This window comes from Sciurus carolinensis, chromosome X (genome assembly GCF_902686445.1).
Source record: "Sciurus carolinensis chromosome X, mSciCar1.2, whole genome shotgun sequence".
Taxonomy (NCBI): domain Eukaryota; kingdom Metazoa; phylum Chordata; class Mammalia; order Rodentia; family Sciuridae; genus Sciurus; species Sciurus carolinensis.
In genome coordinates, this window is record NC_062232.1 from 31,283,381 (window position 1) to 31,307,385 (window position 24,005).

Genomic DNA, 24,005 nt, shown 5'->3' on the forward strand with positions numbered 1-24,005 from the left:
TATCTTAAAGTAACTTATTTTTAAAATGTAGATGAGTAGTTCTCAATTGGGGATAATTTTGCATTTTGACATTTGACAATATCTCTTGATAACTTTCTGGCCAAGAATGATGCTGAGTTATTATGCCAGGGACAGCATCAAAGAATTATCTAGTCTAAAGTCTCAGTAGTACTGAGGTTGATCAATTCTGCTTTAGATCACACACAACAAATTGAATGTACAGATGTGTTTGGGTGTTAACATCAGTCTTTCCTAGTCAACTTTATAAACCATAAGGGCAATATAATGTCTATTTTGTTTACATTTAGTATCTGTTATCTCACTGAGTGCCTGATGACAGTTAGGTGCACAATAAATATTTATTAAATAAAGGATGGAATAATGGGGATTAGGAAAGAAGAAAGGGAAAGCCTTTGTAAGGAAGGTATATAAACATTTCAGGGCATAGAAGATACTGTCAATGTCCTGCCCATACTTCACACAGCCTGTACCACGTAAGTGCCTATTTTTCTGATTTTGAAATGTCAGAACCTATATTTCTTTGTGTGAGGCCTTTTACTAGGTCAACAGAGCCCACTCTGTTCAAGAATATGACGGCCCCAAATGATTGAGCATTGTCTGCCCCTGAAAGGACTGTTTTTTACAGTGTTCCCTGTAATAGTAGTCTGTTTAATAATAAGCACTTTATTAGCCTCCTACTTTTCTCTGTCTCAATTCCATCACTTCCCTGCCAGAGTTTCCTGGTAGGCTGAATAATGACCCCCCCAAATATCTAGATTCTAACTCCTTACTCCTATAAATGTTACCATATGTGGCAAAAGATTCAGAAGTATGATTAAAGTTGTTGAGATGGGAGAAATTTTCTATAATCTGATAGAACCTAAATGCAATCACACAGGTCCACATAAGAGAGAGACCCAGGTAGCTTGAACATAGAAGGAAATATGGCCACTGAAGCAAGATTCTAATGCTTCTGGCTGTGGATATGAAGAAAGGGACCACAGGACAAGGAATGTAGCTCTGAGCGACAACAGACAAGGGAACATTCTCCTCTAGAGCCACCAAAGGAAGCCTGGCACTGCCAACACCTTGTTTTCAGTTTACTGAAAAAATTTTGGACATCTGACCTCCAGATCTATAAGAGTATAAATGTGTGTTGTCTTAAGGTACTGTTTGTAGTAATTTAGTATAGTATCCATAGGAGTCTAGTGTATCTTTTGGTACCTGGATGTAAGTTACTGCTCTAAGAAATATCCAAAACTGTGGAATTGGATAATGGCTGAGCACAGTAAAGAAAGCCAATATCATCTTAGAGAATTCCTAAGCCATCATATTCAGACAATTGATAGAAACGGGAATTTCAGAGATGTTGCTGGTAAAGGCGTAGAAGGAAATCAGGAACATAATATTGGAAACTGAAGAGGGGATGGGTGTCCTATCAGTGTTCTGCCCATGCTTGTGGGCAGAAATTTTAGCTGAATTGTACCCAAGAGTTACATGAAAAGTAGGAATTGAAAGTGGTGAATGTAAATATTTAACTGAGTAGGTTTCCAAACAAAGTGTCAAGGTGTTGAAGACGTGGCCTGTCCCCACACCCTTGCTGCTTATAGTAAAATGTTAGAAGGACATAAAAATGAGGGACAGTCTGTTAAGCAGAAAGAAACCAGGATTTGATCATATGACAAACTCTCAGTCTATTTCACATTATGAAAAAAATTGAAATGAGGGGACTCACTGTCAGGAAAGCATCCTCTGGAGATGAAATCAAGGATGTGACTCAATCTCCTTTTGCTAGTGCCCTTGAGAAAATCGAAAGATCAAAGTATTCAGCTGGGTATGGTGGTACACACCTGTAATCTCAGCCATTTGGGAAGCTGGGACAGGAGGATTGCAGGTTTAAGGCCAGTCTCAGCAACTTAGCAAGGCCCTAAGCTACTTAATGAGAACCTGCCTCAAAGTAAAAAGGGCTGGGGGTATGTTTAAGTGCTCTTGGGTTTAATCTGCACTATAAATAAATAAATAAATAAGAAAAAATATAAGAAGTTTGAAATAGTCACACAGAGGATGATTTGAAGATGTGGGGTGTGCTTCTCAGCTGAAGCAAGGAATAGAGATGGGATTTTCCATGAAGGATCTATGAAGGAACCTCCTGTCTAATGGCATGAATTCCCATGATTTACATGGAAGACCTATAAGTTTTTGAGAATGCTTTATCAGCAGAAACAATGCCAGTTTAGATTGAAAGGAACAGATGGAGCATGCAATGAATGAAGGCTCTGAGGCTCCCAAAAATTAGCAAGGAGAATGGCTGATAAGACTATACAGGTGCAGCCATGCACAGTAGCACAACCTGTAATCCCAGTGACTTGGGAGGCTGAGGCAGGAGGATTCCGAGTTCAAAACCAGCCTCCGGCTGGGGGTATAGCTCAGTTGGTAGAGTGCTTGCCTCACAAGCACAAGGCCCTGGGTTCAAATCCCCAGCACTGCAAAAAAAAAAAAAAAAAAAAAAAAAAAAAACCAGCCTCAGCAAAAGTGAGGTGCTAAGCAACTCCGTGAGACCCTGTCTCTAAATAAAATACAGAATAGGGCTCAGGATGTGGCTCAGTGGTCGAGTGCTCCTGAGTTCAATCCCTGGTACTCCTCCCCCACAGAAAAACTGACAACACAGATGCAACACTGTGTAGCCATTCATTTAAGGGAAAGATGACTTTGGAGGCATATCTTAGTGTCCTGAGGCCAGAACTATAGCCCCAAGTGAAGTTATAGGGTCCATGGGACCAGAGGGAAGTAATGTGCCATAGAAGATTATTGCCAGGCCTTGAAACCTACCTAATGGAGTTTTACACAGTTGGGTTTTGAAATTGCTTGGATTGGAGATTCCTTTCTTCCTTCTACTTTGTCCCTTTTGGAATGGGAAAATGAAATGGCTACAAATGAACAATGCATAAGAAAACAAAAGCAGCAGGGCATGGTGGCACACGCCTGTAATTCCAGTGACTTGGGAGGTGAGACAAGAGGATCATAAGTTCAAGGTCAGCCTCAGGAATTTAGTGAGATCCTAAGCAACCTAGGGAGATCCTGTCTCAAAATAAAAGATAAGAAGAACTGGGAATGTGGCTCAGTGGATAAGTGACCCTGGCTTCAATCCCTGGCACAAAAAAATGAAGTAAAATAAAATACAAATTAAGTTTAAAAAGCAGAAATGCAAGATTAATGGAGAAGAAAATTATAATGGAAAATAAAAAAAGAAGCAACATTTCTTGCTTGGTGTTACCCAGGAGAGTCAAGAAAGACATATCTGAATGGAAACTGAAAATAAGATACACTTGTCTATCAGCAATGTTTACCTGGCTCTGACATGGGAATACTTCCAAAATGGCTAATTTTTTTCAAACAGGATAAAATCATGAGACTCATAGAGATAGGAAATGAGCACGTATTAAAAGAGAAAGATGTTATATTCAGTTTGAAAGAGAATCCAAATGATAGATGTAAGAATATTGATCAGGCATGTTTATAAATGTGTAGATGCAGGCACCTAAGAAAAGGTTGCAAAAGCCCTCAAAGTGAATAAAAAGGCTAGAATCAGATAACCTGGAATGTTATTTTAAAAGCAGAGCCAAGTTTTCCACTGAAGCACACATTTATTTCTATGGTGTTAAGAATTCCCTCAAAATCATTAGGGTGACAAGGTTCCTGTGATTGACATTTCTAGGCTGAGGCCTCTTAAGAGCCGTGACATCTCAAAGCCAAGGATGTCATAAAGACTGTGCCTAACCAATCAGAGGCAGGAATTGAGGATATAATGGGAAGGAATGAGTGTTGGTGTCTTCAGAGACCAGTCCAGCTGGTGAATCAAGCAGAACTGACCAAAGCCAAACCCAGAAACCATCATGTCAGGGAAAGAGAGCTCCCATAGACAGAGCCGTCACATTGAAGACCTTGCTTCTAGACCTGAGATTCGGCTACCTGTGAGCTACGTGTACCACATTCTACAAGAAGAGCGATACTCTCCATTCATAGGTTCCTCCACAACACATTTCCTCCTTAACGTGCTTGATTACCTTACTGACTATATCCTGGAGCTGGTAGACTCCAAGGCTAGCAACAGCAGGATGCATGCCAACCTTCAACATGGGAAGAAAGAAGGAGACCAAAACCGTGATCCTCTTCATGTCTTCAAGAATGTGTCCTCTTTGCTTGAGATGCCTGGACCCAAGAGGAATAATGGCTGAAAAATGCATTGCCGAGCCCAGCCTCAGAACTTTGGCTGGAATCACGTCTCACAGTAGAGGAAGCCATGATTTTGTCATCAACAAATGTTATTAAAGAATGTAAATCCATTTCAGTGGTTCTGACTCAGTTTCTGTTGTTCTGATTTGGAGGTAATTGTGAGTAGCCAGGAAGGGCAATCCCAAGGAGGGCTGGAGGGGTGGAAGCTGGGATCAGTGTGGGGTGTTCAAATCAGTGATTTTGGGGGGACAGTTTCCAATAGGGACAGTGTGGTCCCTGGTGGGAGGAGCTGGCTGGGCTAGGAGGCAGAGAAGCCATCCTTGTAGGCTCTGAACAAGAAAGACCTTGGGAGGCCAGGAGGTTGGCTGGGACCTTCCCAGCATGTTGGGTTCCCAGCATGAAGCTGGTAAGTGGGGAGTTGCTGAAGACCATGAGTGAGGTGGGGAAGGCTTTATTCACAGTAGGGAAGGTCTGAAGTCAGAGGTGACAGCAGTGGGTGTGGGGGGAGATGGTGGCACACCATTGGCATGAACTTAATGGGACAGGGGTGTTCACATGAAGATGGAGGAGTGATAGAGAAACCACAAGGAAATGTATGAAATAGGAAGGATGGTCACGCTAATTCATTTGTTATTTATGTATGCTCTACCTTATTCTAAAAAGTGACTTATGGTATGGATTATTTGCTAGTGTAGTAAAGATAATTTTCTCTCCCCCTTTATAGACACTGGCAATGATGTTTGAAATCTATACACTTAAAAGAGGCAATGCAAGTAGTTCTTAAGGGTTATTATTAATGGACAGGCTTACTAATAAATATATTCCACTTAAAATTTAATTATCCTGGTTTTGGACTAAAATCATAAACACTGGACTGATATTTGATAGAACAACAAAGAAATATCAGTGGCCAAATACATACTTTAAAGGTTTAAGAATAACTTATGTAATGTAGCCAGGAGTGATGGCACATGCCTGTAATCCCAGTGGCTTGAGAGGCTGAGGCAAGAGGGGATCGTGAGTTCAAGACTAGCCTGGGCAACTTAGTGAGGTCCTAAGCAACTTACTTAGACCCTGGGAGAATATATATTGTTTAAATCTAGTGCATTTAAAGTCATTATCATTCAATTTTTTTATTTCAATGAATTTTACAAATATTTAATTTCTGTAACATTATATATCTACATACACAATTCAGAACAAGCTCCATGAATTTGAGAAACTTAATAATCTGTCATAGTATCCACAGGTAGGAAAATTTTACATACATAATCAGAGGTAAAATATTTCTGAATGGCAGAAACATGTATGCACAGAGAAATAGAGCTTATATCTTCAGCTCTGCAATTCAATCATGGGTCAAGTGGAAAAAAATAGTAAAGTTTCCTGGTCCAGATGTCAAAAAACTGTTCTCCCAGAGTGTATGAATTTATTAATTGATTTGAACTTAAAATAGACAAAGAGACAAGACTGACAAACCAGATACTCTGTTGTCTCTCACCCAGCAGAGACTAGATTTGTATAAATCATTTACAGAGATCTCCAGATGGTCAGATCTTGAAACCAGATTTCCAACCATTTTGTCAATGATGAGAATAACTTATTAACCATAAGAGAATAAAAACAAGATATATAAAATGAGTAGGGAGGAAAATAAAATAAAAAATTGAACATTGAAATTATACCTAGAAGAAAACAGAATTGACAGAGTTCTGTTGTGCTTTGGATATGCCTAGAACAGGCAAGAAAAGAAACTCTTGGGCTTTACTGAGCCTAAGGATACATCTCTGTTACTAAAGTTTCTAGGTGAATCCACTGGGAATATCAATATGGCCTCCAAAACAGTTAAAAGGTATTTTCAAACAGTAAAATCATGATATTCATGCAGATAAGAAATGGAAATATTTTGAAAGACTCTTCTTAACTCATGAGGGAATTGGCAGATATTATAAGAAGTTCAAAAAAAGAATCCAAATAACAGATATTGAAATATCTATCATGAATATTTTAAGGTAACTGTATAAATGGAGGCAAAATTGTTTTATTACAACATGAGATGATTGCTGAACCTCTCCCAGACAAGGTATTCAGCATGTCTATCAGGGATCCAGAGTTCAGATGGAATGGTAAAGAGCTAAAAGACAAGTAAGGCTAGAAAAAAAAAAAAGTAAGGCTAGAATAATCAGAGAACCTAATATAGTGGGCTACAGATAGGCAGTGTTTTCATTGAAATATGAATTTGTGCTGAAATGCTAAAGTCCACTAGAAAGTCAGAATTCCCACAAAAACAGAGTCCACTAAGGCAACTAGATTCCTATCATGGGCATTTGTGGACCAAGGCCTGATCAAGGCCCCGTGGACACCAGTGACATCATAAAATCTGGGTTGTCACAAAGACAACTCTGACCAATGAGAAGCACAGGGAAACAAGTGGGTGGGACTAAGCACTGGTAATTTGAGAGGCACGGGCCAGTGGAGAAATCAAGCTGAGCCTATTGAAGCAAAACCCAGGAAGCATCATGGCTGGGAAAAAATACCGTCGTAACTACACATCTAAGAAGCAGACCATATCCAGATCCACAAGAGCAGAACTGCAGTTCCCTGTAGACCGCTTCCTGAGACAGGGTCCCTATGCTGAGCGCCTGAACTCATTTACACCTGTTTTCCTTGCTGGTGTTGTGGAGTACCTGACAACCCACATCCTGGATCTGGCAGGTCAGGAGGCTCACAGCAACTGCAGGATGCGCATCACCCCGGAACACGTGAAGAAGGTGCTGGAGAAGAACCATCAGTTCCATCGCCTCTTCCAGGAGAACTCCAAATCTCCGGATGCTGAGAAACCCAACAAGAGTAAGAAGTGATGTGCCTAGATCTCAGGCTCTGGTGGGACTTCCATCAATGGTCTCACCCAGCCCCCAAATCCCATAGGCGAGGGACCCCGTGCTGCTGCCATCAGCCATGCTATTAAAGTGTTTAAGGCAACTCCAGTGGATCTGACTCCTCTCAGTTTCTGTCATTCTGAGTTAGAGGTGTTTGTGAGACACCCAGGAGGTATTGCCCCATACAGGGTGGGAGGGGTGGAAGCTGGGGTCAGTGTGGGATGTTCAAATCAGTGATTTCAGGGGGGGCAGTTTCCAATAGGGACAGTGTGGTCCCTGGTGGGAGGAGCTGGCTGGGCGAGGAGGCAGAGAAGCCATTCTTGTAGGCTCTGAACAAGGAAGACCTTGGGAGGTCAGGAGGTTGGCTAGGGCCTTCCCAGGTATGTTGGGTTCCCAGCATGAAGCTGGTAAGTGGGGAGTTGCTGAAGACCATGAGTGAGGTGGGGAAGGCTTTATTCACAGTAGGGAAGGTCTGAAGTCAGAGGTGACAGCAGTGGGTGTGGGGGGAGATGGTGGCACACCATTGGCATGAACTTAATGGGACAGGGGTGTTCACATGAAGATGGGGGAGTGATAGAGAAACCACAAGGAAATGTATGAAATAGGAAGGATGGTCACACTAATTTCATTTATTATTCATTTATACACTTACACTCTGCCTCATTTTAAAAAAAGACTTACACAGTGGCTCTTTGAGGGCCTCTCCCTGCTGCCTACTGGCCTTTCACAGAGGGCTACTCAGAGGCTGCCAGGTCTGCTTCCCCAACAGAATCAGGAGACCCAGATTCCAGATCCCCTGCACCACTTTCTGGCCACTTAATCTTGGACATTCATCTACTCCCTCTGAGCAGCAGTTTGGTCGTGTGAGATGAGGATAAGAGTTCCTCCATCTTGGGTTTTCCTAAATATGAGTCCCCTCGTGTCTGTAAGCTGCAGTTCCACATGGCATGGTGGCATGGTGTAGCCCCCCGCAAAATAGCTGCATCTGTCTCCTCCCCTAACCCACATGCTCAGGGGCACTTCCACAAGGTGCAGCTGGGCCTGGTGCTCAGGTGTATCCTGGACTACAGGGCCACTGGCTGTGACAAACATCCCCTGTTTCACAGATGACAACAGGGAGACACAGGTGAGTGTCATGTAGAGGAAGGACATGGGAGAAAATGGACACACCAGGCAGACCACGCTCTGGTTTCCTCTCCCCTCCTGCCTGGTGCTAACTCAGCCTCTCTGCCTCTGTGGAAGCAGAAGGACCTGGTTTGATCTTTGGCTAATTCATAGGAGCACCCTGAAGATGAAGGAAATGGTGTCAGGGTTGTTCTTGGGGCTCTTTGAAGACTGTGCTTGTAGAAACTCAAGAAGCCTTTCTTGCCACGTAATGCCCACAGATCCTTGTACTCACAGAAACCTCACTGTCAGGAGGTCCAGCCCACAAAGCTGTGATTCCTTGTAGAGCCATGAAGCACTCCTTGGCCCAGTTCATCTCTTCCTGCTCTGCCTGCAAGTAGCAAGCAGGCCTCTGCCCACCACTGCAGGTGGAGGGTCACCCTCAGCTGATCACATGGTAGGGACACCATCTCTCCTCTCCTTCCTGTAGTGAAACATCTCATTGTCCACAGCCTGGGTTTCTCCTAGTCCCGTGTCCCTTCATGGAGAGTGAATGCCTTTAGGACAGGCAATGCCAGGGAGGTGGTTAAACAGAGTCAGGCTGTTTGGTGTGTGAGGTGGCATTTGGAATTTGAACCTGGATGAGCCCTTACTGGCGAGCCCTCTGCAGAGTCAAGGGCCCTGGGAAGATCAGCAGGGACACTGCTGCCCCCTTAAGCATTGTACTCAGCTGTGTTTGTGGGTTTCAGAGGAAACATGGGGACTGTGACCAGCATGGCATCATCCTAATCCAGCAGCCTGCCAAATGCCCCTTCCATATGTGCAAGGAAACCTACACTCAGGAAGAAAAGGGGGTCCTGTGAGAACTGCTGCCCTTGGGAAGGCATGAGCCAACCCGAGTTTAGGCCCTTTGTGCCTTTTTGAAAGATGGGTTGGGGAACATGCAAAAGGTTCCCTGTAGCTTGGGCCCTATGGAGAGGGAATGTAAAACCTGAGGGAGGAGAGGCTGCCAGTCAGGTCTGTGGTCACATCAGTGTCAGGGCCTGCCAGAGTCTGACATAGGTCAACACAGCAGAAAATATCATCTGTGATGATGGATGAGCCCAAGAGTCAAGTCTTGAGGGGAATTTGGACTGTAATATTACCATTGCATGGACCTGAACTCAAGCCTGGGGAATAGATGCCTTTTGAAGGCTCAGATCCCCTTATCATTGTGACGATCCTGAAGGATATGACCAGAATCAGACAGTCTGACACCTTAGGAAGGGCCTTTGTTACTCCCAAAAGAGGATTCTTAAAAAAAGCTATCCTTCTGCTGAACTCCAATATATGCACAAATCACAAAGTGCCCAGACTCCTATTCAGAGTCATCAGGAATACCATGATGTTTTGAAAAGAAAACTAATTGACTCTCCACATTTGAAAATTGACATGTTTTTAGCCAGGGATGTAGCTCAGTGGTAGTATGCTTGGTTGGTAAGAGTGAGGCCCTGAGTTTGCTCCCCAGCACTGCAAAAAAAATTAATAAATTAAAATTAAAAATTAAAATAACAAAGTAAATAAATAAAATCTATATCTTTTTACTTGAAAAATCTCAATTTGTGACTTCTCTTGGGAAATAACAGAGCCTGGGTACGTACATGGCTAACATCAGACAGAAATTATTAGCTGCTGCCCCATTTAAACCAGCTCTCTAGTCAGCTGTAGCCCATACCCTTCCCTCTTGTATCCCATTATTAACTCTGCTCATTTATAGTACCTGCGCAGCTCCAAATGCCACTTGAATTCATTATTCTTGCTGGAATTTAAATCTAAAGCCATCATGTTCAGAAGCATTCATATTTAACCAATCAATGTAGTGCTGTTCTCCTCAAATGGTCTCTAATATAAGACAGGTATTTTCTGTTTTTCTCATTCTGTTCAATTGTGGACAGATATGTGTATCTGTGTATGACTAACATAAACACACCTTTGAATCACCACTAGAGTTCATCAGCACCCAGACTGGTGTACACTCTCTCCAACAAGAACACTCCACTTACTTAAATGTGTGACAATCCCAGATTTCTATTAAGGTTCCTAAATGGTGTTGCTCAATTCCCATACCTGTTGGAGTTCATCAGTACTAAACAGCTCGTGCATGGACAAATCCTGAAACCGATTTTCACAACACTGGACTATTCAGTTTACTTTAGCGTATTGTTTAAGGAGTGTGATTTAAAATACAATAAAAGGTAGTGAATAGGGTCTGCATTTACTATTCTTTTAGTGTTTGTCCTTTGAAATCCTTCAAGAAAGTAAAAGGTTAGTTTCTTTTAATGTTCTAGAATAACTGTGGGTAAAATGCCTCTAAACTTCTGTGAAAGGAAAATGTACCAAAGGAAACCAGTTAGCAGAATGAAGGCAGGTTTGATATTGTGATAGTGAGATATTTGAGTTCTAAAATGTAGGATGAAAGGAATCTACCAACTCAACACTGGGGGGTGGAGATTCTTCATGACAGGAAAAGGCAAAATAGTGAAATGAAGGAGGAATATTGTGTTCTGTTCTTGTAGGATGCATTACTTGGGGTCCCATCAGCCTTCAGGGCTTTAAATTGAGGTTGAAAAAGTATTCCAAATATCTACTCAAGGTGGACAATCGCTGTGCTATGACCTTTCCTTAGGAAAAGATCTCTATTGAAAATGGTAAATGGAGTTCAGAGGTCAGGATTTTTTTTAACTGAGACCACTTGACAACTGAGACCCCTGAGACCCAGAGATGATGATCAGTATGGTCAGGGGCACATAGCATGTGGGCAGCACACAGGGACAAAAACCCAACCTTCTTACTTGTTGAAGCTCTTTCCAGTATTCTATCCTGAGAAAAATGCTTTGAGATAGAAAGTGTTAAATGTTCCCCTTTGGGAATAAAAGAGCTCAAGTCTTTAAAACTGAGGTATTAGTGTCTCTCAGATATCTGCCTTTTTGGGGGGGTGAGTATTGGAGATTGAACCCAGGGGTGCTGCACCACTGAGCTACATCCTCAGCTCTTCTTATTTTTTATTTTGAGACAGGGCCTTGTTAAATTGCCAAGGCTGGTCTCAACTTTGTGATCCTCCCGCCACAACTTCCCTATTTGTTGAAATTACAGGTGTGTATCCCTGCACCAAGCTGTTTCAGATTTCTATCTCTTAAAACACTCAAAACCTCACTCTTGGGAACTTTCATGAGCGTTTTATTTGGGTAAGTCTGAACAGGCTAGAATAAAGAGACATATTTGAACTTTGTAAACTTAGATCTTCTATTACTGTCATGCTAAGCTTCTTAGTGAAGCTTTGGAAATTCTGACTGTTCACCGACATGGTCGTAAAAGTGGTTATATGATAACATGAGAAGCTTGTGTTCAGGAATCTATTCTCTGAAGTACCGGAGGTCCTGTCCTTTTTCTTGAATTCTGAGACTGTACTTTTTTGAAGACAAAATTTCTATCTTGTAGCTGATTGTAGGGTTTCATGGAAGCATCAGTATACATCAAAAACTCTCTGGAGATGACAGAAATTTATAATGCCTTTGGTTCACTTATTACAAGTAAAATAATATTTAATTTCCACAAATAAAAATTCTGTGGGATGGCACAACAAAGATAATACAACTGAATGCAAAATTATTGTTTTTCTCTGTTGTGCAAAAGAAGAACACTATAAAATCACAATTTTGTCAAAATATATATAAACAAAATGATTTAGCCTATTTTCTGTGAAGTATGGATGTGTGCTAAGCCTCTGTATTTGAATTAGCCACCAGAGATAAATTTGATATGTTTCTTCAGTTGAAAAGTTATGACTTAGAAAATGCTTGATGCAAACTAAAATAGTCAGATTGCAACCAAACACTTAAAAATAATAACTAAAATTATGCTTTATAACACTACAGTGTTGTTGATTAATATGAGGGAAAGTACTGCAGGACTCTGATCAATAAAAACATAAAATCGGGGCTGGGGAGATATCTCAGTCGGTAGAGTGCTTGCCTTGTAAGCACAAGGCCCTGGGTTCGATCCCCAGCACCCACAAAAACAAAACAAAACAAAAAAAAACAACAAAAAACATAAAATCGACAGTGAGATTCTAACACTTATCTAGATCCTTCTCTTACATGAGAGTTTCTAAAATATTTATGTTAATAGGATTTTCCCTTCCCTGATTTTATCCTAACAAAATGTTTAACATGTATCAAAGTAGCACATTGTACCCCAGGAATATGTATTATTGTTATGTGTCAGTCATAAATAATGTAAATTTAGAAAAATTTTAACCCATTGTAGACTGAGAACTTCTTTGAATTAGACAACATTTTTTTCTTACAACTCAGAAATACCATCATAAAGGGACAGCAAATTTTTGCGATTTTCCAAGGGCTTATGGAAATTTCAAAAGGTGTCTTGAGTGAAAAATATACTTTAATGTGTTATTTTATTTTTCATTGAAGATTCTGTTAGGGAAAGATAGAAAATAAAGATAGGATTTAAGATGGGATTTAAGATAGGATTGTGAAAACCTGAGAATGTCTATGGCAGTAGCTCAACTATTTATTACTCAAAGTAATAAATATTTAAATAAACAGTAAAGAAGTAACTTATTTTCTTTCATTTTAATCTAGGACATATTGAAATGAGAATGTGTTGAAAGTCATTCTATTGAGATACATAATCTGTGCTTTGGGGGCAAATTGTAAAGAAAGTAACCCTTAGAAACTGAGTTTCGACTTCCTGACATCAGAACTATCAGCATATAAATTTGTGTGCTTTTTAAGTCACCATGGTTTTAGCAATTTGTTTTAATATCACAGGAAATGAATACATGTGAAGAATTATCTTTTACAATATTTTATTAAAATCGGACCCAATCTCTAATAAAACTTGGTTTTTCTCCAGAGTAAATTAAACTTTCAGATTGAATTCACAATCTAATATGATATTTGAATATAAAGAAATCACAAACCATTTTTGAAAATTCATGCATTAACTAATGAAAATTGAGTCAGTTTTGGAAATTCTTAATACAAATTTGTACTCCTCTTCCAATTCTGTTCTGTGAACTTTGCAAATTTTTTGGTACCTGCTCAATTTTGTCTTTTGCCAGTCTCTTTCCTCTTATGGAACAAAAAGCCATTTCACTTCAGAACAAAAATATTTTCTTTTTTCTCTTAATAAAACATAAGGCTTATATTGAGATCTCTTAGTAGAGTCTCATTAACACATACAAATTATAACATTTAAGCGAAGTAACTTCTATTTCACAGAGAAAACCAGAGGTAGATAATTGTGTACTGTTTATGATTTTGTCAGACTAGCTTATGAATATACCTAACTCAGCTTCATTCAGCTGCATGCATTTCTTTGTTTTTTTGTTTTTGTTTTTGTTTTTGTAGGAGTGGGGAGGTACTCAGGATTGAACTCAGGAATGTTCTACCACTGAACTACATCACCAATCCTATTTATTTATTTTTTTTGGCACCAGGAATTGAACCCAGGAGTGCTTCACCACTGAGCCATATTCCCAGCCCTTTTTATTTTTTTATTTTGAGACAAGGTCTAGCTAAGTTGCTAAGGTTGGCTTTGAACTCACAGTCCTCATGTCTTAGCCTGCTGAGTATCTGGGTCATTTTCATTTTAAAAAATTCTAAATTCCTGCAGTGTTTTTAAGTGATGAAGACATTCATTGATTGCTAGAAAAATAATTGAGTTTATTTAAGCAAATTTATGATTTCCAAATCTTAAACTTGTAGAAATAATTCTAGATCATTTTATTAGTAAAATTACAAGTTTAGGAAAAATACACCCAAGAAGCATAAAATTGTGTGATTGCATTATACGTAGTACTGATAAATTAGATAAGACATTATTTTATTTAAAAAATCTGTATCAGGTTTCTCCAGAGAAACAGAACCAACAGAGATCCAGCAGGATATATACATTACATTTCTGTTTTTTTTTTTATGAGAGAGAGAGCTTTATTATTGAAATTGACTCACTTGTGGAGGCCAAGAAGTTCTACAATCTGCAAGCTTGAAATTCTGGAAATCTGAAGGTATAATTCAGTCTGAGTCTATGTGTAAGGGCAGGAGGAGATGAATGTCCCAGCTTGGACATTCTAAGCTGTTCTATTTGGGTCCTCCATGAATTGGATGATGGGTACTCACATTGGTGAGGGTAATATTTACTCAGTTTCCTGATTTGAAGACTGATCTCTCCCAGTAGTACCCAGAAAGACCCAGGAATAAAGTTTTACCAGCTGTCAAGGGATCCTTTAGCTCACGCAAGTTGACAATGTTAACCATCAAAAAATACAAAACATTAAGCTAGTCTTGTTGGTCAAAGATTTGCATAAATTATGTGACTTTAAATTATTTATATGGCTATAATTTATAATTGACTATTAGATATGCAATCAGGATAGAGCTCCTTTAATTAAGCAATTTGTATGAACTAACATATTAATATCATCCAGAGGTAGGAAAACATTACATACTCACAAACAGACAGGCAGAGAAAAATAGAGCTTGTAACTGTAGTTCTACAATTTTAGGCATAGTCAAAAGTAAACACAGAAACAGAAAACACTGGTTTATATATGAAAAAAAAAACATTCTTTTCCCAAAGGATACGAAATTCTTAATTGATTTGAGCTCAAAAACAAACAAACAAACAAAAAGACTGACAAACCATATTTTCTGCGGTTTTTCACCCAGCAGAGATTAGGTCTCTATAAGCCATGAATTCATTTAGAGAGATCTCAAAATCATCAGACCCTAAAATGAAATTCTCATCCATCCTGCCAACATTGGAGAATTTGTGGGCTATAAATGGGTTCAAAATAAAACAAACACTAAGTTTGTTAAACCTAAAACTAGGAAAACAGAGTCAATGATAGTCTTTAGGTGATCTGGATTCCTCTGAACAAGCTGAGAAATGCATATCTGGGCTTACACCATGCACAAAGTGTATTTGTCATTGAAATTTGCCTGGGTATCGTAGGTGACTATGTTGGGCATTTTGGTTTGACATCTGAAATGAATAAAAGACATTTTTTAGAACAGGGTTAAATCATGATACTATAGATATGAAATGAGCACATGTTAAAAGGTTTTAACTCATGAGGCAACTAAAAGAACAACAATTTTAAAGGAGAATCCACAAGAATATTAATCAGTAATATTGAACTATGCCCAGAGGTCAGAGCGAAAGCTCTAGGGTGGAGCCTCTGTCCCAAAGGTTGAACTATAGACACAGAAGGCAGAACTTTAAGCCATAGAGGATGATTTTCAGACCTTGGAACCTAATAGAATTTGTTAGTTGGGTTTCAGAATTGCTTGGGGCCACTGACTCTACTTTTTAACTTTTTCCCTTTTAGAATCAGACTACGGATAACTTTTATCATATGCCTGCTCCACTATTCTATTTGAAAGTACACAATTTGTTTTCTAGTTTAACAGATCCACAGATGGAAAATAATTTTACCCCAGGTTGTATTACACCTATAGTCTCACTCATACCTGATTAAATGATGACATTTTGGACTTCAGATTACTACTAAACTTGGTTGAGACTTTTGGAATTGAGAGAAAGGGGTGAATGTATTTTGCAAATGCAATGAATATGAATTGCTGGCAGCCAGAATGGACTTTGTTAGGCTGGATAATGAGCCCCAAAGGCATCTATTTTCTAACCCCTAACCCTGTTCATGTTACCTTATGTGGCAAAAGAAACACTGTAGATAGGATGAAGTGAAGGCTTTTGAGATGGGGGAGAATATCCAGGGTTAAATGGATGAGTCATAAATTCAACCACAGGTTTGAGCTCAAAAATAAACAGGTTGCATTTAGACAGCTGTCCTTATATGAGGAAGGTAGGGGAGATTTAACACTGAAGAAGACAATGTGGTCAATGAACTCAGGTCCTATGTAATTGGATTTTAAGATGGAGGAAGCTCCACAAGACACAAAATACAAGGACTGTCACTCAAGGAGCTGGATGGAAAAACAGGCAAGTAAGATTCTCCCCTGGAGCCTCTGAAGAGTGTGGCCCTGTTAAGAACCAGACTTCAACCCAGTGAAATGATTTTCAACTTTTGACTTCCAGAACCACAAGACAGTAAATGTGTATTGTTTTAAACCACTGATTCTGTGGAAATTTGGTATAGAAGCAATCAGAAACTAATACACCTCCCAAATAAACTTTCACCCGTGTCTCAGCATCTGTTTGTAAGGGAACTTAAAATAAGATACTTGCTAAGGATACAAACTAATTTTTCTCATTTCTTCTGGTTTCCCATCACCTTTCTGTCACACGAAGCATGTGGTTATGTTCTGAGAGGGGTTAAAATTGTGAAAAACTATATAAGTCTTGGCAGGATGAATGATTTTTTTTGGTGACACTTTAGTCAATAATGAATTCCTCTGAGAGACTTTCACTATGACTATGATGGAGTAACTGGTATTGGATGAGATCCTGTGTATAAACAACTAAAAAACTTGGGGAAAATATATGAGCTGACTGTTTTCAGGCATCATACCTCAGGAAGGATGGCACAATGATTCCAGAGAGAAAGGAAACTTACAAGGTAGCTCAGCCATCACCCCAGAGCTCTGCCTGGGAAAACTTTATAATGAATTCAAGGAATTCACAGTGATCCTGCTGAAGTAAGGAGGCAGACAACAGAGTTCAATAGACCTGAAAAAGCTGGGATTTGCAAGACAGGATATTAGAAAGGAAACTGCTATGCAGAAAAAGATTACAAATCCTTCAGTGGTGCATGTCTATAATCCCAGTGACTTGGGAGGCTAAGGCAGGAGGATCACAAGTTCAAAGCCAGCCTCAGGAAATTAGCAAGGCCCTAAGCAACTTAGCAAGATCCTGTCTCTAAATAAAATATTTTAGAAAGGGCTGGGATGTGTCTCAGTGGTTAAGCATCTCTGAGTTCAATCCCCAGTAACAAAAAGCAAAAAGATATCTTCACAAATGCACTTGGAGATTTTTCAGTTTTGGCTGAGAACAGAGGGCCACCCATGTGCACAACAGGTTTGAAAGAGGAATAAAAATATTACTAGTTAGCCAGTGTGGGGGCTGTTGGAGCTGCAGCACAGCAAGAATGAAAAGACCTTGAAAATACCTTGTTAATATCCTGAACATTCAGCCAAGACTTTCCAGAAGCCTTAGAAGTAAAGACTATGCCCCTTCTTCAGGATCCCTCACTGTTATGGGGCACAACTTAAGAACAGATCGATCACCACTGAGAAGTCCAAATTTGAAAGTCTTTATTAAGCCGGCCGACTGACTGTCTCACACAATGCCCCCAAAAAATGGCTATTGTGAGAACAGCCCTGACCATAGGGTTGTAGGGGTTCTTATACCAAAAATCACATTAATCAAAAGTGTCTGTTGCTATGATTCGAAATTACACATTAACATCATGAGATCATTGACAGAGGGGGAAGTGGGTCAAAATGACCCTTACCTAGGTACAAACTAAAGAATGGTTGCTAACATCCACACAATCACTGTTCACACGGTACTTTGTTTAGGAGCAATAGGAATCAAAAGAGAGCAATTCTTTACTACATAGGAGTTGCCATTGTATATTATTAAACATGTCACACCAAGTAACTGATGATGGGTACAGAGGCAGGGTGTTCCCATGGGAGAAGCTAAGCAATTGTTGATGGGTACAGAGGTGGGTGTTCCCATGGGAGAAGCTTATTTCCTACATAACATGGAGTCTTAGAGCAAAATGGAGTCTGTTTAGTCATTTCCCTTAGAGTCTGGCCTATAACATTCTCATGGAGTCATATCTGTCAGCCCATCACACTCACCCTTGCTAAAAATAGACCTGACTGTGGTACTAAAAAGGAATAATCAACTTAGGGAAATAATTTTCTAAGAACTTCACTTCCTTTAACTCAAGATGCAGTCCAGCACATGCCCTAAGAGAACCTTATTTATTGTGTAATGCCCAGCATAACATGGTGGCAGTGCCTGGGCTTATCTTCTGGCTCTACCATTTACTAAGTGGGTGACGATGAGTAAACTATTGTTTGTTCATTTGCAATATGGGAATAATATTATTACATACCTAATAAATTTGGGGAGTTGTAGATCATGTGTAAAGCATTTACAACAATATATAGCACATATGGATTAGTTGCTATTATTACATATAGTTTTCTCAGATCCTTTAAGCATAGTTTTCTAGGTGTAGAGAAGTCTATTAAAAGAATGAATTGCCTTCAAAGCACTGGTGAGAAAAGTACAGCATGTGAAAAATCTTCTTAAATGTGCATTTGAAGATGAAATTGATTACCTTTCCCCTCCTGATCCCTGCTCAGCTGTGCAGATACTGCATGCTTCTTGGAAAAGCTGTCCACCACAGATAAACATTACTCTGTGCTACTGGGTGTGTTCAATGTGTAAACAGATTGTGGGAACACGGGAGGCTGGTTTTTCAAGTTCCTAGCACTTCATGAGGGTCAAGTAGCCCAGGATTGTACAGTTTGTGTGTCTGAAAGAACAGTGAGCCTACTGAACATTCTAACCTTCAGTCTGAGGTAAGGCTAATGTGTTTATGGGTCTCCAGTGTGATATTTGCTTTCTTGATTTTTGTATTTTGTGTACTTTTTTGAAGAGTTTGGGAGAGGTTTACTGGTCAGGGTGGAAATGATTGCTCCCATCATTTGATATTGGATTTTACAATGAAAAGAGAAAGAGAGAAATACATGCAGAAGGGACATTTTGACCATCAGGCTGCTGTATGTTTGATGAGTTGTGATGAGAAAAAGAGGCATCTTCTTGTTATTCGCACTTAATTTAATCTACAAAGTGAAACATTGCAATAGATCATACTGAACGGTGAGAGTTTTTAGGAACAAACATGTATCCTAGTGACATACAGGTAGAAGTTCATAGCATAAGTACTATGTCATTTTGCCAAAAACCTCTCACACCTCTCTGTATAAGACAATCCTCTTGCTCTGTATTTCTTTCATTTATTAGAAACTTCAGATGTTGTACTTAGCATTAATGAATCTTTTTTTGCATCCAGTTCCATTTTTAAAATTTAAAAATTTTTCCATATATTTTATTGCTGCAGTATAGTTGTGCATAATGGTTGGATTTGTTGTTACATATTCACACATACATATGATATCAGGTCCATTTTTGATGTGACCAGATATCCAGTATGGATAGATATTCAGTAGAGGGTCACTAAAGTTTGAAAACCCTGGAATAATTTCAACAAGAATGTGATATTTTTAACAGCATGAGAGGAGATATTGACTATGATATGCTGGAAAGATGCATCAGGATTTAAAATTTTCTCTTCAATTAGATTGTTTTATTCAGCAATGCTAGGTCCCTCATTTAAGTGAAAATATATTTTTGCAATATAATCTATCAAACTAGAGAAAACAGGAAGTATTTAAAGCATTCAAAATAGAAAATATCACTTATATGTAATAATACATTTAAAATAAATACTACTTAAATACTAGCCTCCTTATAAAACATTTTTTTGTACCAGGGATTAGGGATTGAACCCAGGAGTGCTTTACCACTGAGACACATTCCCAGTCCTTTTTTTAAAATTAAAAAAAAATTTTTCAGGTAGGGTCTCACTAAGTTGCTGAGGGCCTTGCTGTAAATTGCTGAGGCAGGCTTTGAACCTGTAATCCTTCTGCCTCAGCCTCCCAAGCCACTGGGATGACAGATGCATGCCACAGCAACCAGCCTTATAAAGCTTTTTTTTTAAGTTTATTTTTATTGTAAACAAATGGGATACATGTTGTTTCTGTTTGTACATGGAGTAACAGCATACCATTTGCATAATCATACATTACATAGGGTAATGAGGTTTGATTCATTCCGTTATTTTTTTCTTCTCCCCCACCCCTCCCACCCCTCTTTTCCCTCTATACAGTCCCTCCTTCCTCCATTCTTGCCCCCCTCCCACCCCCCATTATGTGTCATCATCCACTTATCAGTGAGATCATTCGTCTTTTGGATTTTTGAGATTGGCTTATCTCACTTAGCATGATATTCTCCAATTTCATCCATTTGCCTGCAAATGCCATAATTTTATTATTCTTTATAGCTGAGTAATATTCCATTGTATATATATATATACCACAGTTTCTTTATCCATTCATCAATTGAAGGACAACCAGGTTGGTTCCACAGTCTGGCTACTGTGAATTGAGCAGCTATGAACATTGATGTGGCTGTATCTCTGTAGTATGCTGATTTTAAGTCCTTTGGGTATAGGCCAAGGAGTGGGATAGCTGGGTCAAATGGTGGGTCCATTCCAAGTTTTCTAAGGAATCTCCACACTGCTTTCCAGAGTGGCTGCACTAATTTGCAGCCCCACCAGCAATGTATGAGTGTACCTTTTCCCCACATCCTCTCCAACACCTACTGTTGCTTGTATTCTTGATAATCGCCATTCTAATTGGGGTGAGATGGAATCTTAGGGTAGTTTTGATTCGCATTTCTCTTATTACTAAAGATGGTGAACATTTTTTTATATGTTTACTGATTGCTCGTAGATCTTCTGTGAAGCGTCTGTTCATTTCCTTAGCCCATTTGTTGATTGGATTATTTGTATTCTTGGTGTAGAGTTTTTTGAGTTCTTTATATATTCTGGAAATTAGTGCTCTATCTGAAGTATGAGTGGCAAAGATATTCTCCCACTCTGTAGGCTCTCTCTTCGCATTGCTGATAGTTTCCTTTGCTGAGAGAAAGCTATTTAGTTTGAATCTATCCCAGTTACTGATTCTTGCTTTTATTTCTTGTGCAATGGGAGTCCTGTTAAGGAAGTCTGATCCTAAGCCAACAAGTTGAAGATTTGGACCTACTTTTTCTTCTATAATATGCAGGGTCTCTGGTCTGATTTCAAGGTCCTTGATCCATTGTGAGTTGATTTTTGTGCAGGGTGAGAGATAGGAGTTTAGTTTCATTCTGTTGCATATGGATTTCCAGTTTTCCCAGCACCATTTGTTGAAGAGGCTGTCTTTTCTCCATTTCATAGTTTTGGCCCCTTTGTCTAGTATTAGAAAATTGTATTTATTTGGGTTTGTGTCTGTGTCCTCTATTCTGTTCCATTGATTTACCTGTCTATTTTGGTGCCAATACCATGCCGTTTTTGTTACTATTGCTTAGTAGTATAGTTGAAGTTCTGGTATTGACGATACCCCCTGTTTCATTTTTTCTGCTAAGGATTGCTTTAGCTATTCTGGGTTTCTTATTCTTCCAGCTTATAAAGCTTTTAAACACAAGAATTAAGTGTTCAATATTTTAATTTTATGATGAATTGTTAGACAACAGATTAAACACATGATTGTTAACAATTCATATTCTACGACTTAAGTACCATTCAGTACCATTCAGTTGGACTCTAGTGAAATCCTTAAATAGGTCTCTACATCCCTTAGTACATATATGCACATGCCCATATGTACATATGTATTTATATGGGCAACTAATATCAGGATAGTGGATAAAAGGAAAGACGAGAAAATGTCTTATTGGTCTTTTCGTTGTTGAATCATATTGTTTCTATGTATTTATGAGATAATAAAATTCTGTTAGCCTAAATTTGGCTGTGTTGTCTTTCAATTTATTCAGGTTTGATAAAGTTTTGTAATAATGGGTTTAATGAATACAATTATTGGATTTCTACCACTTTGTGTCTTGGAGCACATTTAATGTTTTCATGGAAACTACTTTGTTATAATTATTTAGAATTCTAAAGGAAGGAAAGGGAAATGAAGCTTTAAAATATGTGAAATGAGCAGTTTGTTTAAGCTAAGCTTTGTTATACAATGACATATGTTATGACTGTTTTGCCAGCATATGTAAACTCTTGGGTAATCCTCTTTAATATGTTCTATTTCGGATTTACTTCTAACTATATTTTTGTGAATCCCATATGTTACTTGGATGTGCTCCCTTATTCCCTTTTTCTCATCACCACTCCCTCATTCATACATTTTAGATGATTTCACAGACCTTTTTTTTTTTTTTTTTTTTTTTTTTCGGTGCTGGGGATTGAACCCAGGGCCTTGCGCTTGCAAGCAAGCGCTCTACCAACTGAGCTATCTCCCCAGCCCTTTTCACAGACCTCTTTAACTTCTCTCCAACTCGGTTCAGTTCCTGGTGATCTCTTTCTGTGTGGGTCATGTCATCATTTCCTTTGACCTCTGTTTCTCTATATCTTCTGATTATGCTTTCTCCACATCTCCCATCAGGCTTAGCCCATGGACTGAAGACAACACGAAAGCAAGTAGATCTTATTGCTTCTGTCACTTGCCAAGTTGGCATCTGTAGAGACCATCTTAAGTTCTGGAAGATCATGTGAAAGTAGTGCAAAGCTTTTAGAGAAATAAAATGTGATAAATATATAGTATACTAGGATAAGAAATTCACTTGATTTGGTTTCTCTTGCTTTTCAGAAAACACACACACACACACACACACACACACACACACACACATGTATATACATACACATATATATTTTTTTTTCCCTAAGAGGTGACTAATACTGCCTCGATTTCTCTTTAATAATTTCACTTTCTTGGAAATTCCCCCATGTTAGGAAATCTGTCTTGATCACTTAATTGAGAGTGTACTCCTAAGTATCACCTATATATACTGCTGTTAGGAAATTCAATTACATGTAATCATGCATTCATTCATTCATTCATTCATTCAATAAATCCTTATTTAGTAACAACTATGCATCAGACACTGCTAGGCCCTGGAGTTATAGTAGGGAGCACTTAGGTCTCCCTTTGTGAACCTTTTGTCTAGTTAGGAAAGGTATAAATTTATCCAATAATTCATAACAATTGTGACAAGAGCTGAGGAATACTTTTCCAAATCCTTATCCCATTTGTCTCCTTTGCTTTATGTGACACAAGATCAGTTGCAACTTCTTGAATTTTCTCTTTCCTTGTTGTTCATGACTCTATATTATTCATTCAACTACTTTTCTACCATTTCCCCTCGTCACCTTTTCCTTTTCTCTTATCTACCTGTGGGCCTATATTAACATTTAGCTCATAACCTGTTACTTTTTTCCTTTGCCTGTGACTTCTCATCAACCTATAATTTTAAATATCACCTTTAAGTGGATGCTCATTTCCAGATTTTTTTTTTTTTGATACCAGGGATTGAACCCAAGGGCACTTAAACACTGAGCCACATCCGCAGCCCTTTTCATATTTTATTTAGTGACAGGGTCTCACTGAGTTGCTTAGGGCCTTACTAAGTTGCTGAGGCTGGCTTTAAACTCACAATCTTCCTGCCTCAGCCTCCCGAGCCACTGGGATTACAGGTGTGCACCACTGTGCCGGGTTCAGATCTTATCTTTGCATCTGTTTTATGTTTGCCCACCTACATGTCCAACTGTCACCTAATCCATGTCTAGTAGCCAACTCCCTTCCTATTGAACCACCTCCCCTTTCATCTATGTTTCTGCTAATGGCATTGATGATCTTCTGGTTTCTCACATTTGAAACCTTAAAGCCCATTTTGCTTCTAACTTTTCCTTTGTTCTTATCCCAAACTGCTACCAAGTCCTTTCATTCCTCCCCACAGTTTATCTAGCAGTCATCCTCTCCCATCTTCTTTTTCTGTTATTTTTTTCTTTTATTCTCTATTTTTCATTCTTTCCTCATTGGTTCCAAAGCTACTGAGCTCTTGCTCAGACCCACTTCCATCAAAGTTCACACCTCATGGATATCTTTTTTCCTA

General features: G+C 39.0%; 3 protein-coding genes across 5 annotated transcripts in view; all 3 read left to right on the forward strand.

The window, feature by feature from the left end:
• Sytl5 (synaptotagmin like 5) overlaps positions 1–24,005 on the forward strand; it is a 240,223-nt gene that overhangs the window by 78,765 nt on the left and 137,453 nt on the right. The gene's annotated exons all lie outside the window — the stretch shown is intronic.
• On the forward strand, positions 3,894–4,235 carry LOC124971425 (huntingtin-interacting protein M-like). Its single transcript, XM_047535207.1, has one exon. It carries the CDS (start codon positions 3,894–3,896, stop codon positions 4,233–4,235), a length of 342 nt encoding a protein of 113 aa, XP_047391163.1.
• LOC124971426 (histone H2A-Bbd type 1) lies at positions 6,753–9,079 on the forward strand. Its single transcript, XM_047535208.1, has 3 exons — positions 6,753–7,083; positions 8,219–8,238; positions 8,966–9,079. Exons 1-3 carry the CDS (start codon positions 6,753–6,755, stop codon positions 9,077–9,079), a joined length of 465 nt encoding a protein of 154 aa, XP_047391164.1.

What these genes read in the sequence shown, in the direction of transcription:
- LOC124971425 (XM_047535207.1), top strand. Translation starts at nt 3,894, where the DNA reads ATGTCAGGGAAAGAGAGCTCCCATAGACAGAGCCGTCACATTGAAGAC.
- LOC124971426 (XM_047535208.1), top strand. Translation starts at nt 6,753, where the DNA reads ATGGCTGGGAAAAAATACCGTCGTAACTACACATCTAAGAAGCAGACC. An exon ending in TGCTGAGAAACCCAACAAGA is followed by an intron (nt 7,084 to 8,218) that starts GTAAGAAGTGAT and finishes CCTGTTTCACAG; the next exon opens with ATGACAACAGGGAGACACAG. An exon ending in ATGACAACAGGGAGACACAG is followed by an intron (nt 8,239 to 8,965) that starts GTGAGTGTCATG and finishes TGTGGGTTTCAG; the next exon opens with AGGAAACATGGGGACTGTGA.